Below are 15,799 nucleotides of genomic sequence, written 5' to 3' on the forward strand. Positions count from 1 at the left end.
TAATGAAAAAAATAAGGTCATTTTTGCACATCTACAGCGATTTGTTCCGGCCTCACATTAACGACACCATCTCCTCCCCTCTCAGAAAGACAGAAAACCCTTACAGCCCTGTTGGGAGTGGAGCAATAGGTTTGCATATGTCTGTGAACAGGCCAACAGCACCAGTTCCCCCACTGGCGTGAGTACCGCAGCGCGCATTGCAGTAGGGCTACGTACATTTGATTTACCTCTTGAGGAATTCGGAATTATTCTGGGCTAGTGGACACCTAGTAAGGTTAAACCAGTTGTGCAGATCGATGTTTCTTGACAAATTGTGCAGCTTGTTTCAAAAAACAAGAGTTTGCTTTAAGGCATGCTAAAATGCTACAGGTGTGGCTAAAGTGTCTCCACGTACATGGCAACCTTTTGTGTGCTTGTAGTAATTGAGTCTCAGAGCCCGTGCCAAAGGGAAGCTCTTTAAATGCAAAGAAATTAATGAAAATTCTGGCAACACCAAAAAAACCCCAACCCCACTCTGCTTCAGATTTGTGCTGGCTATGACTGACAGGCTTTGGGTAAAGAAGAAATTGTGTAAATGTGGGGGGGGGGGGGGGGGGAGGGGGGGGGCGACGCGGGGCGGGGAAATAGAGGTATGCCTCATTTAAAATAGTACGTCTACCTTAATGCAAGTAGTAGAGATGAATTAATGAGTTAAGTGCTTAGTTTAGCTTAGCACAATAAAGTCACTACGCCGTTCATTTAACGTGCGAGAAGCCTTGCTGTCTGCCAAGGTGAAAGATTCCTGCAGCGCTGCGATAACATTTTGAAGGCCGCAATTTTTAAAATGTAAATGGGCAAATGTGTTTGAGTGGGACAAAGTAAATCCCTTGTGTCAAAGCAGATTATCATAGACGCGTTTTCTCCATGGATAATTTGTTTCCCCTACAGAAAAGGAACGTCTGTTGCGACAGATCCATGCATATGCTCACCCTTGCTTCAGGGTAAAGACCCGCAGTGACGCTGACTTGCAAAATACAACGAGGACACAGGTTAGCGAGATAGTGTGACATGTCACGCTGACACCATGCAGGTACGTACCTCCCCAAACACCCGACCTGGATTTTTCCTAGTGGAGTGTTGTGCTGTGCGCATCCTCCATCTGAGCAAAGGCCCTGGCAGCGGCGGAGCACCGCCTGTTGCCTGGGGCTGAGGCAGCCCTGAGCGGCTCGGGTAAGAGAGTACAGCTTAGCCCTTGTGTCAGGGGAGCTCCCGAGGGGGTGCCACGGCACCCGCCGCCCCTTGCAGCCCTGCTGAATCTCTGCGCTGGAGGCTGAGGGTGGGACCATGGGCCCCACAACCCATGGATTGCACTGGACGGGACCATTCCAAAACCCTTCTGGCGTTAGAGGAGGTCATTTCCTGATGGCTCGTAAGTTTTAATGCTTCAAAGCTGCATTTACTGTCGGGTTTAGACTGCCTCTGTCACCTCTGTGTGGCTGATGGGGCGACACCTGTGCTGAAAACCCACTAACTGCAAAGAGCTGATCTCTTGCTTACAGCAGGTAAATTTCATTTTGAAAATGCTGAGATTGTATCACGAAGTAACTTGTTCGACAGGGGTAAATTTCTATTGTACAGTAACCTTCTCTTTTTCTTCTGGTAATCAAAACCTGAAACACGTGATGTGCATAGAAGCAAAGGATATGAGATGCAATGAAGAAGAAAATCCAATGCTTTGGTAGAGATTGACCTGTGATCTTCATAACCTTTTGCAAATCTCTTTAATCCTAGTAAAAAAAAGAAGCAACTGCCCCAAACAAATAAATACCTTAAAAAATAAAAAAATGTAAAAAAAAAAAAAAGAAATAGGTTTAAGTAGAGCACAACATTTGGCTCATCATGTGGGTAATGAGTCTGTTCCATAAATAAGTCTTACAGAATTGGAGGCAGTAGGGAAAGAGATGAAAGGCTGAGAGAACCAGGACTCGGGCAGTTAGCTGAGCCAGAGGTGAGAAAGCAGCACGGCACACGTCTGCCCCACGTAACTGCTCACGCCTGCTTCTGGAGACAGCAGAGCGGGCTGATAGACCACTGGCATGGCCCCACGATCCTTTTCTGGTCTCTTACGAAGAGTTTTAGAGTGCCCCAAGCAGCCTGAGTCCCACGTGAGCTGGCGCTTGCCAGGCAGGGCGCTGTCACCAGCGGCGCCGGCCTTTGTTCCATGGCTGAGGCAGCTCCATGGCCGAAGGAGGCCCTGCGGCGCCAGCAGGCTGCAGTTGTAGTGTGCTGTTTCAGTTCTGCCTTCGGTGAAACTCTTCCCCTCACTAAATGTCACCTCTGGCTTCCTAAAGCCAGAATGGGTGAAAACGGGAGATTTAAAAGGCAGCACCGTGACTTTGAAGGAGGCAGGCGATCCAGCGCTCGCTCTTTCAGAGGATGGTATATATCGCTTGCTCGAAATGAGAGCAGCAGCCGTTCCTCACGTCTGACAAGCAGATGGATTTAGATTCTCCGTGCCTGAGACTGAAATACAGCAGCTTAATTCTGGTGGTTCAGTGATCTTGCTGGAATTTTTCTTTTTGTTTTGCTTTTTTTTGTTTTGTTTTGTTCCCCAAGTACTGATACCTGGGCAGGTTCACCACCTCCTCAGCACAGCCATACTGCTGCCTATTGTAGTGCTCTCTAACTAGTGTCATTAAGAGACAGAAGAGCAGTTTTGCAGTGAGCTGCAGCGGTGTGACCTGCTGGTAAAGCGCTGCCAGCAGCCAGGGAACCACCGACCCTGGCATGGCACCAGCCCTCGGCGTCTGACAGGGATGGCCTTTGTAGCAGAGAAATAGCTCAGAACATGATTTCCATTCCTTCCTGAGGTGACTTGAGGCACAGGACAAAGGGTCCTTTGCCAGCTTAATGCTCAGCAACAATTGTTCCTTGCTGTTTTTTGGTGTGTTAACTCTATTTGCAATTCAGGAGTGACTTCTCGATGATATCTGAGCAACTGGGCAGTGTGGTCCGACTGGGCAGAGACATTCCCCAGGATTTGCCCAAAAGGGCTAAAGAGCCCACACTTTGCCCAGGCCATCTCACACGCTTCAGCATTATCTCCAGCTCCACAAAGGCCGGCCCTTAGCACGCTCTGGCCACCTTGTTCTGAAGAGGGAGAAGCTGGCTGTATGGATACGAGTTCACTTTTGTCCCTCAACTGTTGGTTGCTTTGGTTTTTTTATAATAATAATTCATTTGTAAAACATGGATCATTCTGAACTCTTTCTAAAATTATGACTCATATTTTACATTTATTTATGCTTGCTCTTCAGGAAAATAATTATCCTCAGGGAATCCTAATCAAAACCTCTCTGTAAGCACTGCCCCAGTGAGGTTTTTAGTTTTCTTTAGAGTATGTGCATGTGTGCTGAGGGGCTGTTATTGTCATAGATTCAGTTGTGATACTGTTGGTAGCGTTGTTTTTAATACAAGACACCATCTTCCATCTGAGTGTTTTGCCTGCTGTACAGTAAATACAAGCTGTACATGGATGACCCAGAAATTGTTGGGCTTTAATTCCTGATTTCTTTCAATCTCACCAGCGTAGGCCTCACCCTCTTGAACACTGTTCAAGGGAGAAAACCTGCAGTGCTCGTTGCCCTTGTTACCCAAGCTTGCCATAATGATGGGAAAGAAAATACACATCAGTGCAGTTCTGAGTGCTGAAGCCTGAGCCATGGATGCCATTAAAGCTTGCATTACGTTTGAAAGGCACGTTAGACACTCAAATGCGCTGTTGCAAAAGATTTTCTAGGAACTAATGGTTTTATGCATCCAAATCTGGACTATCTGCAACCTCGTTCCATTCACCCAAATCTTGCCTTCCACGTCCTTCAATTGTTCTCAAGTATCCATCAGAAGGAAAAAAGGCAGAGATATTAGAAAAAGATTCCAGTCATCGAGAAACGACGATTGAGTGATCATTTTTTAATTTGTGCCACTTCCATAGCAGATCTGGGACCTGAACTGACACTTTCAGAGATGTCTGTAACTTTGCCTTTTCTCTGGAAGGGAACTGCACAAAAACCAACACAAATGCTGAGTCTTGTTCAAAACATGCAGCAAGTGTCCCACACACCTGGCCTGCCATGTTTGGATTCGTATGCTTATTTCCCATAAAGCATCAGAAAAGCAGAATTGTTATGCTTCAAGTGTTCAGTTTCAGAGATACTAGCAACATTCTTGATTACCGTGACCCAAGAAGAATTTCAAGAGTTTGGTGTGCTCTGAGTATGAATAATCTTTAAGACTGCTGCTGCGCCTCCATTTGCCCAGCTGAATTTTCCTTCACTGCATTTTAAACCACTTTAACCTTGATCTAGCCTCACGTGACTCAAGATCTATGCACCTCCAAACCCAAGGAGAAAAAATGGGATGAAGGTCTAATATACCTACAAAGCTTCAATGCCTAGAGAACGGGAGATAAAGGGTGCTGGGTGCGTTATTTTCTTTCTAAACCTTTAATTTCTGCTGTACTCTCAGCTGTTTCTGGCAAGGTGAAAATTTCCTATATGACAGATTTACTGAAGACAGGTGGCCTAGAATCACTCAGCTGAGGTCTGAAGCAAAAATTTAAGAAGATTCTGAAGTGCTAAGTTATATTCTGCTCGGTGCAAATTAATTTTAAATACTCTGTTTGGAAAAAGGAGAAATCTGTAGAAAACCAGTCTTTGGCCTTCTGCTCAGATGAAGGAGAAACATGGCATGCTGGGGTAGGCAGCCACAACTCTTTACTTGAGGGGGCTGGCTGCAGGATGTGGAATACAGATGAGTCTCTGATTTATGGGGTAATATTCATAGTGAAAAGAATATGTGGCAATAATCAGCTTTTGCATCAAGTGGAGCTGAGGCAGTGAATAACTATGTAAGTGATTTACTGTGAATATATTCCAAGGCTACAAGTATAATTCCCACTTAGTGTGGATGACAAGACAATAGAAGATTATACAAACCACAACACCAACAATGAAAAAAAAGTAATGATTTTCTTGCCTCGGCAGACCTGGAAAGCTCTGTGCTGCTGCCTTCTCAGACTTTCCTTTGGCGTCACTTTGGGGATAGAGATGAGGTGAGTTACCGTTCAAGGGTGGGTTCAAAAAATAACTACTAACTGGTGGCCTGTAGGGGGATGTTGTGATTGGACAGGGGTTGTGTCTAAAGGTGCGAGGTCCTTTTTGCAAGGTCCACGTTGATTTCTAGGCTCTAATTTGTAATGAAAACTTTTGTCAGAATAGGCACTGACGCTCTGCTTGCTCTTGCAAGTATGGCATGCAGGCAGCAGGGAGGGTAACAACGGATCAACTCATACATATACTGAGAACAGAGGATTGTCAAGGAATGATGCATCAATTCAGAGACCAGCAACCATGTGTCAAATATGGAGGCTATTTAACTATAAAGGGATTTTCATTTTGTTCCCAGTGAACCTAATCAATTCTAGCTCTAATTTTTACTCTAAACTTGTAGAAGAGAGGCTGAGCATGAGGAAAAGAAGTGTTGCCTGTTTAGAATATGCTTTGTCCTATCTTTGAAGCTGAAAACATTACCTTAAGTCATGAACTCATCTCAGCAAAGGACATGCTACGTCCTACAATTCTTGCTAGTTCTCCCCACGCTACACAACGGTACAAGAAAGGATACGTTACCTTCTCTGTCCGTCTAATACCCAAACCACCTCTTCCAAAAAAACCCCAAACCCAAACCAATGAATGGGTTTCATGATTCCACATTCTCATATTTAAAAAGGAAAGACAAAAGAAAATTATTCTAGACATTACTTACTATGCTAGTAGCAAAGTGTGGGAGGAGCTTAACATTATTATTACTTTTTAATTTCTACCAAAAGAAGCATAAGCTTTGCAAAAAGTATTTTCTTTTTCCCACGTAATATCTTAATGTGATTCTGTGCTTGGGTAATTTATAGCAATTCTTTCTTTGAAAAACTTCCAAAACCTGCTCAGTTATGGCTGTAGTAAAATCCTTATGTATTACCCAAAAAGAGTATTTTGAAACAGATGGAGGATTCCTTGTTGTACTTTCACATCAATGAAACACGTTTTGTTCATAGTAAAATCCCACTGGTATATTTTAGTCTCATTTGATCTAATTTTAATGAAAGGTCACAGAAAGAACAACTGAACTTTAAGATTGCTTCTGTACCTGTATTGATTTGTGCATGTTACGTGTGACTACCTTAATCTTCCCTGTCACGAAGCAGCTGTAAGGAACCCCTAAGAAAGAAGCCTGCCCTCAGTTCTCCCTGGAGACAAATGTGTGAGGATAAGGCCACATGGCATACAGTCATGGACACCTCTAAAAGGATGGGAAATCATGCTTTCCTTTTGAGATCATCCAGTTTCTTTTCTAAAGTGAGCCTGTGTGACAATAAAGAAACTTGAAAGCAAGCAGCTCTCACTGGCAAACCCCATTCTACGCCTGGTGTGGCTAAAACATGCCAATCGGGATGATAGCTCCTAGGGTTTGCAGCAGCCCAGGACTACCTTTATCAATTTCACTTCAGAGATCTCAAAGCATGTATGAACAAATGAATTAAGGATCTCTCTTCTCCCTGAGATAGTTGACTTATTCTGCAATTTATTCCATGTTTACAGCACACGAGCTACCCTAAACGAAGGCAGTTTCTAGTAAAGCCACACAGACCTAACGCCCCACAATGAAGTAGCAGGTGCTATATTTAAATGCAAGAATCAGCACAGGCTTAGCTGTCAGGGAGGAGAACCTCATGACAGGTGATGATCTATGAAGCCTTGGAAGCCCACCTCCAGGAGATGTGTCCTGTTAAGCATGAGGACAAGCCCACCAGAGGTACCAAGTTTCCTTTCTCTATCAAATGCCCCTACTGCAACAACCTTTCCCCACTCAAACTACGGGAATGCTGCATGAAGAAAAACAGGTGAACATACATTTCTGCTTATTATTAATATTTTTTCCATTTAGTGTCAAGTTTTACATAAATGCTTACTTTGATTTCTTCACATAGAGCCAGTAGACCACGCCTGCAACCAGAGCAGCCAGCAGAAGACCAACCACAATCCCCACTATTAGCTTTGCCTGGTCATTAACCTTTTCGCTATTGTCATCTGAAGCAAAGAAGAAAAGTTAATGAGGTGACCTATGATAAAGTAAAGCATTAAAACATTTCTAAAAAATTTCTATCAGAAACAAGAAAAGAGTCAGAAAGTCAAAATTTTTAAAAAATAAAAAGGAGGCATTGTCCTTAAAAACACATTTAAAGCTTCAAGAAGATCACATTCTTACTCAATCGTGGCACCAGCTACTTCAAATTAAGTCCCGCTTTGAGGGACTGTGGCAATTGTTCAGTGACACTACAGAGGTCTTGAACTGAGACAATCAACAGCAAGGGTTATGGAGACAGAAAACCATACATACCGTTTCTATCCTCTGGCTCATCGTATTCTGGAATACTTACTGAAATGAAAAACGTTAAAATTAAAGACAAAACGTGTTATACCTGAACATCACCTTTAATCGCAACAAGGCAATTAACCTTATCTTTAAGCAGAAGTCTTTCCTTTGTAACTATAATATATCCAGTTGAAGGTTCCTATTCAAAGCCTGTAATAATACTCTCAGAAATGTTTCTGACTGAGTATTCCTGTGCTACCCTTCCACAAATCGTAGTTTCTCACCACCTTTCATCATTGAAAAGCGACATCCAATTAAAGCCCAGTATGGCTCATTTCTGTCCTGAGACAAGTCCTACCAGTGATAATCAATGGGAACCTTGAGGCTGAAAAATAATGTTAATTTAGTAATAAATAAAGACTTTTGCCTCGTAAAGAATGTATTATTTTGCAATGGTTTTGTACTATTATGCTGTAATGTTACTCTGTAATATTATTTACTTCTGTAAACAATATAAAGCGTACATGAGCTAGCTAACCAAGAAAGCCATGAAGACTAAGTGACATCACCCAGAAAGCTATAAATAAATTTTATGTATTCTGATCCAGAATGGATTTACAGTTGCTTAACTTAAGATAAAAAAAGGTTAAATATCTTAGTATCAACGTTACTATGCAGACTACTCTTCATATGAGTGTGAAGTGTATCGGATGCTTTATATAAGACTATAACTTTTAAGAAAATGGGCTTTAGAAGGCACTCACTAGCAGAGACATTCAGGGAGGTCACAGTCCTTTCTAGCTGATTTTCTGCAATGCAAGTTAAAGTCACATTTTCCTCAGGAGCAATTACAATTTTACTGGAAAATTTCCCATTAACATATTTCGTCTCCTCTGTCTGAAAAGGTAAAAAATGAGTATTAGTCTCCTTGAAAAAGGCAAAGAACAATACATGCATCACCCATATTACGCACTGAAACTGCTCAGAGGGAAATAACTTTCAACCAATATTTCAGGTTTCCAAACAATAGCAATAGAAATAATGCATTATTTTATTAAATGGTCATTTGAAAGAAAACACTTCGGCCAAGGCATCCAGTTACAGCTACGTTTTGTACAGTGCGCACTGTCAGACCACTGACAAAGAGGCATTTTTAAGAAAGTCACCCACATGCTGTATTTGCTTCTGTTTCTTTCTACTATTTCAAAAATATTCCAAGTGACCAAATTCTTAAAGAAAAAGCCAAAATCAAAACTCCTACGGTCTCATTTTTTCCCATCTTGCTGTTTTTCATTTATGTCTTTGTAAGGAAAACAATCACTGGAAGTTTTCCACTTTCTAGCTTTTCCAAGCTGTTTCCACACTACGTGTTATTTTGCCAAACTGCTTGTATTTAGTACCTGCAGCACCTGCACTGCAAAAATAGTGATGTGAAGGTGTTCCTTACGTTTGCTGTACATCATTCTTAGATTAATACAATGCCTAGAGAAAATTATTTTCAATCATTTCTATAGCTTCAAGACAATTCCTGCGCTATAGCTTGGAGTAAATAAGACAAATTTTGACAGCTATACGTAATTTCTGTAGGCTTAAAGCAAAACCGAATGGAGTAACGAAATCTACAGGAGCACTGTGCATTGTACTTCCAGTCTCTGACTGTATGTATGTCTCATTTATTTTTCCTGCCAAGGCAAAACGTGGCAATGCCTTGCATGTGATTTGGTAATCAATATGAAAATACTGCAGTTTGTTTATTTTCCAGATATTTTTCCTGCTGCATATGGGTACTCCTCATTTCTCCCCCAGGATGACTGCATTATGCTACTGTTGCCAGTGAGAAACTACAGGTATAACCATACAAAAACAACTATAAAAATTAGGATGAAAACTGCAAAGCCCATAAGGAACTGCATTGTCTGTATTTTCTGTCTTGTACTTGCCACATTTCATTACATTTCACCCAGTTAATGCCTACATCAAGTACCCATTTGCTTTCTAATGCAGGTTCTATAGTTAAATCATTATTTGTAAATTCTTTATGCAATGGGAAAATCACCATATTACCCAGATAAGATGACTAAGTGCCTTAGCTTAAAAATGCGTATTTCATTTGTAAACTTTGCTTTTTCCTTCCAGCTTTGGCTTGTAGCCAGCGGGTGTTCTGTGCCTTCCCCTGCTCTATTCAAAAGACCTTTATCATCAGAAATCATCCATGTGAGTACTATGTAGCATCAGCTACCACTTAACCTTCGCTTAGGTAAATGAAAAGGCTTAGTTTCTTCAGTCTCACTACCTGGAAAACGTTTCTTGATTTTAAATTGTACCTCCTATGCACTATCTTTTGGTGAATAAAGGAGTAAGATAGATACTTGCTTTATTTATGATGCTTCCAGTGCCGGTAACTGTCCATTGCACTGCTGGTTTGGGGAAACCTTCCACATGGCAGATAATTGTTTTAGACATTTTATTTGTGTTGGTTTTCTTTGTCATTTTGATTTGAGGTTTTCCTACAAGAACAATATTAGTGTTAACCATTTTGTTTGAAAAGGACAATTAATAATCATAGCTATCTGCTCCCTTACCTTCCACAATAAGTTTAAGTGTCTTTCTTTTCTTTAACCCTTCAACCTCCTGTAGAGTAGTTTCGCAGATGTAGTTTCCAGCATCTTGATACTGAAGGCTTGAAAATGATGGACTTGTTTGCATTCTGGTATTGTCCTGATAAAGTAAGGAGTTAACGCCTGTGAATCCTAACTCAGAATACATTAACTGCTAAATTACAAACATGACTGCTATCAACAGAATTTTTCATGTGCTTGGGTAGATTAAAGCCTAATTCTTAAAGTGTTCCCTCCTTAGTAACTACATTGGAGTAGCTGACTGCAATGTAACGGCGTGAGAAGTGGGAACTACCAGAGATTTATAAAAGCCACCTCTCTACTTCTCGAACAACGTCACTGGCAGATCAAGGACATGGATGGGAGCAGTTATTAGTTCTGAGCTTTTATAGTAGGCTGGCCAAAACCCCTGATGGTACAAACTGCTTGAGACACAACCTGTTCTCTAGGACACGCTTTTGAGATCAACATATGCTACTGAATGCCCATCAGGTATCGCTATTTTTCATTAATTGAAATCTACCATCTGTGATAGCTACCTTCGCCACCAGCCACTGAACACCGATTGCTAATACCTGATCGCTCAGCCTGCCTTGCCCTTTTATTATGTTTATGGGACCCAAGACCAAGCTTGCCTCTGAGAAAACATCTCAGGGATCCGAATTCCTCCAAAGCGGCTTTCCTTCTCAGAGGGACCTGATTCCCAAAGGGCCTGGTACAGACCTTTTCAAAAGTTTTATTTGTGTTACACTAGGCATTACTTCTCTCCCTTTGAACAACTGAGTCGGTAATTACAGTAACTGATTTTCAGTCATCAGCTGGAGTCAGTAGCTCTCATTTTAGCCATGTGCTAAATGCGTTTTAACAATATTCTGTAAAAAGCCCATCGAAGGACTTCATCCCTTCCTAAGCAGTGAGGCAGCAGCAGTAATAAGCAGAGGCGAACACTCAGATGAAGTGTGAAGTAGATGAATTACCAACCTTTATCCAAAACACAGTTGCATTTCTACTAGAAGAAATCGTGCACGATACAGGCAGGGCCTCTCCGATCTGTTTTGTGACTTCTCCACTAGGAGTAAGCTGCAAATCCAAATCTGGGATAGAAAGAACATTTGTCAAAAGTTAATCTCAGAAAGCCTGGCCCATTTCAAAGGCTTACCGAGGAAAGAAAATGTGACTAATTGCACTCATTAAATTCAAGATACCATTTCTTCATTAAAATGTAAGTCGATTTCACAAGTAAGGGAGAAGAGAGAATTATTCTACAACAGGCACTGCAGAACATCAACGTTTTTGCTGTAATTCTAGGCTAAAAGGAAAAGCACAAACTCACAAACCACGAAGCAAACGGGTAATTTTTTTTTCACCTTGTATTGCGGAAAGAAGGATAGAGGAGGTACAAGAAGCCGCAGGAGAACTTCATGTAGCACCATGTGCATCTTGGTGCATCTTGCAGGGGGAAGCACAGGCTGCTACGGTGGCAGCTCGCTACGGGCCAGGCAGAACTGTATCTGCAGGGGAGGGCTTGTGCGGGGGGGCAGATTAACCTGAAATCCATGTGTGGAGAAGCAGACAGGAGGACAAGGGGTAACTCCTAGAATCTGATAAACCAAGTTGATGTTTAACCCCAGCATCTAAAGAGGATAAGGACAGTCAAATACAGGGTGTGTATTATATATATTAAATAAATCATATATATCTCTCAAATAAATAAATAAATAACTAAATAAATAAAATTTTATATATAGATATAGATATCTCAATTACAGGCATGATACTGACTGAAGGGGTGAGAAGTCTGAATTGTAGGGTTGGAGGGGCCACACATGAGGCCCTTTGATTTATTTTTTTCATTTGTAACTTCAAAAGCCATTTTTGTGTAACTCGGAGTCCAGGCTTTGCCTGACCTGTTTTGGCTCCAGGGGAATTGCAGTCCGCGATGGCTGCGTTTGACACCAGGCAGGGTGACAGCCGCTAACAGAAAGATCAGGAAACACTGCTCTAGATTTTGTAACTATATAGATTTGGCAGGCTACTGATTTCTTTTTTTTTTAAAAAAAAAAAAAAAAAGAAGAAAAAAAGATCCTACACTAAGAAAGAAGCAGTTTGCCAAGTTAAACCTCTCTTTTGCTTCCCCTCTGAGCGCCTTGCTTGTACGCCAAGTTGCCTGGTCGAATGCCTACCCCAGATGCACCCACGCACACGCTTTCAAACAGCAAGTGCACATCATTTTATCACAAATATAGTACTTGCTCGGAAAGTACTGTAAAACATCCTTTCAGCTTTTTAGCAGTGTTTAAAAAAAGCTTGAGGCAAAGCCACAGTCAGTAGAGGACAGGGCAAAGTGTGAGTCTTCCTTAACAAAACAGGGAACTCGGCTCCCGGCTGCATTCAGTGGTTGCCCTGGGAACACCGTTGTACTTAAAGGCAGAACCCAGGGAGCTACTGGGGTCCATCCTGTACTGTTAGCCTGCACTATTATCTGTGGTACAAGCCTAATGCCTCGTCCCAGAGCTCACACGGACTGTAATTTCATCTCTGCATGCGTAAAGCAAAGTTCTTACCAAAGAGATAAAATGGCATTTTGTTTCTGTATGCCTACAGGGATTTCTTCCCCTGCCTCCCCAAAGTTGAAAATGCAACCAAACTAACAAGGTTCCCCAGATTTTACCATTGCTTAAAAAAAAAGAAAGAAAAACAAAAAGAAAAACGAAAAAGAAAAAAACAAAAACAAAACAAAAAAAAGAAATAGAAGACTCAACCAGTGAGCATTTGTATCATGCTGGTTTTGGCTGGGGTAGAATTAATGTTTTTTCACAGTAGCTGGTACAGGGCTATGTTTTAGATTTGTGCTGGAAACAGTGTGGGTAAGTCAGGGATGTTTTCATAACTGCTGATCAGAGCCTGCACGGAGCCTCTTCTGCCTTTCCTCCCCAGCAGCGAGCCGGCCGGGGGGCACAAGGGGCTGGGGGGCACGGCCGGGACAGCTGCCCCCCGCTGCCCAAGGGGATATCCCAGACCATGTAACACCACGCTCCGCACATAAAGCTGGGCAAGCAGGAGGGGGGACACGCTGGGAGCGATGGCGTTTGCCTTCCCCAGCCCCGTCCCGCGTGCTGAGCCCTGCTGCCCTGGGGGGGCTGAGCCCCTGCCTGCCGTGGCAGGGGGAAGGGATTCCTCGGGTGGCTCTGCTTGGGCACGCCGCTTTGGCTTTGCCCGTTGAACTGTCCTTATCCCAGCCCACGAGTTTTCTCATTTACCCTTCCCTTTCTCTCCCCATCCCACCCAGGGCAAGAGAGCGGCTGGGGGGGCTGAGCCGCCGGCTGTTATACAGATTCAGATGGTGTATGGGATGTTTCTTCTTGCTCTGTTACTCTAGAGCACAATACTACCAAGGCAGAGAGGTGGCTGAAGAAGAAGCTAAGATTTTATTTTATTTTTTTCCTCAGGGTGACCTTCCTTTATCATCTACTTAAAATTGTTGTTCTCTGAAGCAAGATTGCACCTCAGACCCCAGAAATCACCAAAGACCCTACAGGAGGGATTTCTCTCACATACGCCCCAGGAAGCAGAAACTCATTAAATTTTTGGCCTTCATCTCGGTCAAGACTGACACTGAGCCCAGAGCGATGCTCCAGCCCAGCCTGCCTCCAGGGCAGCACGCCTGTGCCCCCCTCCCCTTGCCGTGGTGTCACTGAGGCTGATCCCTCTCACACTGCGGTCCGGGTTGTTATAGAAGTTCAGGAATATTTACAGTATGCGAGATGAACTGCACAGCTCAGAGCAGTATTTGCAAGGTGATTTATAAAGCAAGTACCAAATTAAGCTACTGCTTAACACGGCATCCCCTCTAGGAACTTTACATAGAGCAATTTGATTGGGATTCATATTCTGCCAGTTTATCTGTAGTGTCCACAAAGAAATGCGATGTAGCTACTTTTACCTCTTGACTTATATGCTCCGTTAGTAAATAATTTCTTCTTGGTACAGAAGTATAAGGAGAAAATATTTCCTGCATACGGAAAACTGTCAGAATTAATTTTCCTTGCCATTGAAAGAAAAATTTTGTTGCAAGAATTTCCCACACATTTCCTGTTTGGCTTTGAAATGATCTTCATAAACAAACTTTTCATCAGGCACCATTTTCAATATGTGCTAGCTCTTCATGTGGTCTCACTTGAAGCCTTGCATTGATTTCAGTGCTGTCTTTGCATACCAAGTAGCACAGGGAAGAGACAAAGAGCGCGTTCTGCATGTATTACCACATCATGTGAGAAAGGTATGGAATTAATGTGGGGAAGACTTGAGCAAAGGTTTCCATTTTGAAACCCTATTGCACATACAAGGACAGGCTCTCGGCATTTCAAGGAGGCCTCCAACGGAATACTGGGCTACAACTGGGAGAACTATGCACAGCGCCTGCCTGTAGTCTGAACTGCCTAAAGATACTGGCAGAAAATCAGAAACTTCTCCTGGTATAATGAGAATAGATTATTTTTTCTATGCAACATTCAAAAGGTGATTTTCCCCGTATTTGCAATGAGGCTGTAGCACAAGGAAAGGCTACAAAAAAACCCCCTAAATACATAAAATGCTAAACTTCTAAAACCTTTAATTCACTCGAAGGTTTGCAAACCTATCTCCCCAGAAAACACGTTTTAGCAGAAAAGAAAGCATCACCAAGAGGAAGTCCCACAGCCCTACTCCACGCTGGGTTTTACATGCGGAAATAATTTTAGCAAGGGACAAAGGAAAGGGGACGTGGGCTGAACCAGCCGCCTGCTCCTTCCTAGCTGAGGGAAGCAGCGCCCGTCCTCCACTGCCAGTCGCTCTCCTTGCCTCGCTCAGGGTGTGCTTCTCCAGCAGTTTAAGCGCTTGTAAACAAGGTTTTGCTACGGCTCGCTCGCTTTTCCTTCCTGGCCCTGATCCTTGCTAATCTGGTCCTCGGCCAGCTCACTCAAGGAACAGTGCTGGCAGAAAATTAACAACCTAGTGTAAAAAACCCCCAAAGCCACGACACAAATCGTGTTGGGTCTCTCCTGCTGTCGAGGGGCAGATCACGCCTGCCGTGAGCACTCGGTTCTGCCGCTTCCAGCCGGGACCCTGCGCACGGAGCTGGAGCTGCCCTGAGGGGCCAGGGCTCCGCTTCTCCCTGGTGCCCGGCGGGGAACGGGGCGCCTCTCTCCTTCCCCCTCAACTTGCTTTACAAATCATTTCCCTAAACATTATGGGTAACTTGGATGCTTTAAAGTCAACTTCCAGCTCTCTGAGACTCTCATAATTTACATTCATCTCAAAAAAAAAAAAAAAAAAAAAGAGCTTGGTCTTGAGCCAGAGTACTTTGTTGCAAATATATTTAAGGGCTATAATGTGTGCTATAATGTGCTAATGAATTTTCATACCAGCAAGAAGCTTTCCCTACCTAGACACTGAAAGGAACCAGTGTAATTATAATGCTCAATAAAATCTGTTTGGGAAAAAAAAGCACTACAGTCGAAGTGTAAATTAAATAGTTTCACAAATTTAAACTAAAATTATTATATTGCCTGTTTCTTGTTGTGTTTTTGTGGTTGTTTGTTTTGGTTTGGTTTTTTTTTTTTTTTTAATGAAAATAATAAAAAGCCAAAAGCTAAAGTTCCAAGACTAGATGTCAAGAAGCTAAAAGCCCGGACTCAGAATGAAGGCTTCTTCAGTGTAACAGCATAGACAGGAATGTTCATCCGTATGTGAAAAGGTAAGCAATAAAAATAAGAGGGAGGTAAAAATAGGAT

General features: G+C 42.6%; 1 protein-coding gene and 1 long non-coding RNA gene across 4 annotated transcripts in view; one reads left to right on the forward strand and one right to left on the reverse strand.

The window, feature by feature from the left end:
• The window catches only part of ALCAM (activated leukocyte cell adhesion molecule), a 37,656-nt gene that overhangs the window by 4,250 nt on the left and 17,607 nt on the right, over nucleotides 1-15,799 (reverse strand). The window contains exons 8-14 of one of the 2 annotated variants that reach the window (XM_037378255.1): nucleotides 11,010-11,122; nucleotides 9,993-10,128; nucleotides 9,784-9,917; nucleotides 8,175-8,307; nucleotides 7,435-7,473; nucleotides 7,007-7,124; nucleotides 5-5,073 (exon numbers count right to left, since the gene is read on the reverse strand). In XM_037378255.1, coding sequence (XP_037234152.1) covers nucleotides 4,920-5,073; nucleotides 7,007-7,124; nucleotides 7,435-7,473; nucleotides 8,175-8,307; nucleotides 9,784-9,917; nucleotides 9,993-10,128; nucleotides 11,010-11,122 — 827 coding nt within the window. In that variant the 3' untranslated portion in view covers nucleotides 5-4,919. Of the gene's footprint in view, nucleotides 1-4; nucleotides 5,074-7,006; nucleotides 7,125-7,434; nucleotides 7,474-8,174; nucleotides 8,308-9,783; nucleotides 9,918-9,992; nucleotides 10,129-11,009; nucleotides 11,123-15,799 lie in introns of those variants that run through there. The other variant, XM_037378256.1, reaches the window with a different exon arrangement.
• Nucleotides 7,053-15,208, forward strand: LOC119143708. 2 transcript variants are annotated; one of them, XR_005102770.1, is made up of 5 exons: nucleotides 7,053-7,151; nucleotides 9,173-9,257; nucleotides 9,547-9,624; nucleotides 10,270-10,520; nucleotides 13,478-15,208. It is a non-coding gene; the product is annotated as an uncharacterized LOC119143708 (long non-coding RNA). The 2 variants fall into 2 exon arrangements; XR_005102769.1 differs by having other exon boundaries at nucleotides 9,173-9,624.

This window comes from Falco rusticolus, chromosome 2 (genome assembly GCF_015220075.1).
Source record: "Falco rusticolus isolate bFalRus1 chromosome 2, bFalRus1.pri, whole genome shotgun sequence".
NCBI classification, from domain to species: domain Eukaryota; kingdom Metazoa; phylum Chordata; class Aves; order Falconiformes; family Falconidae; genus Falco; species Falco rusticolus.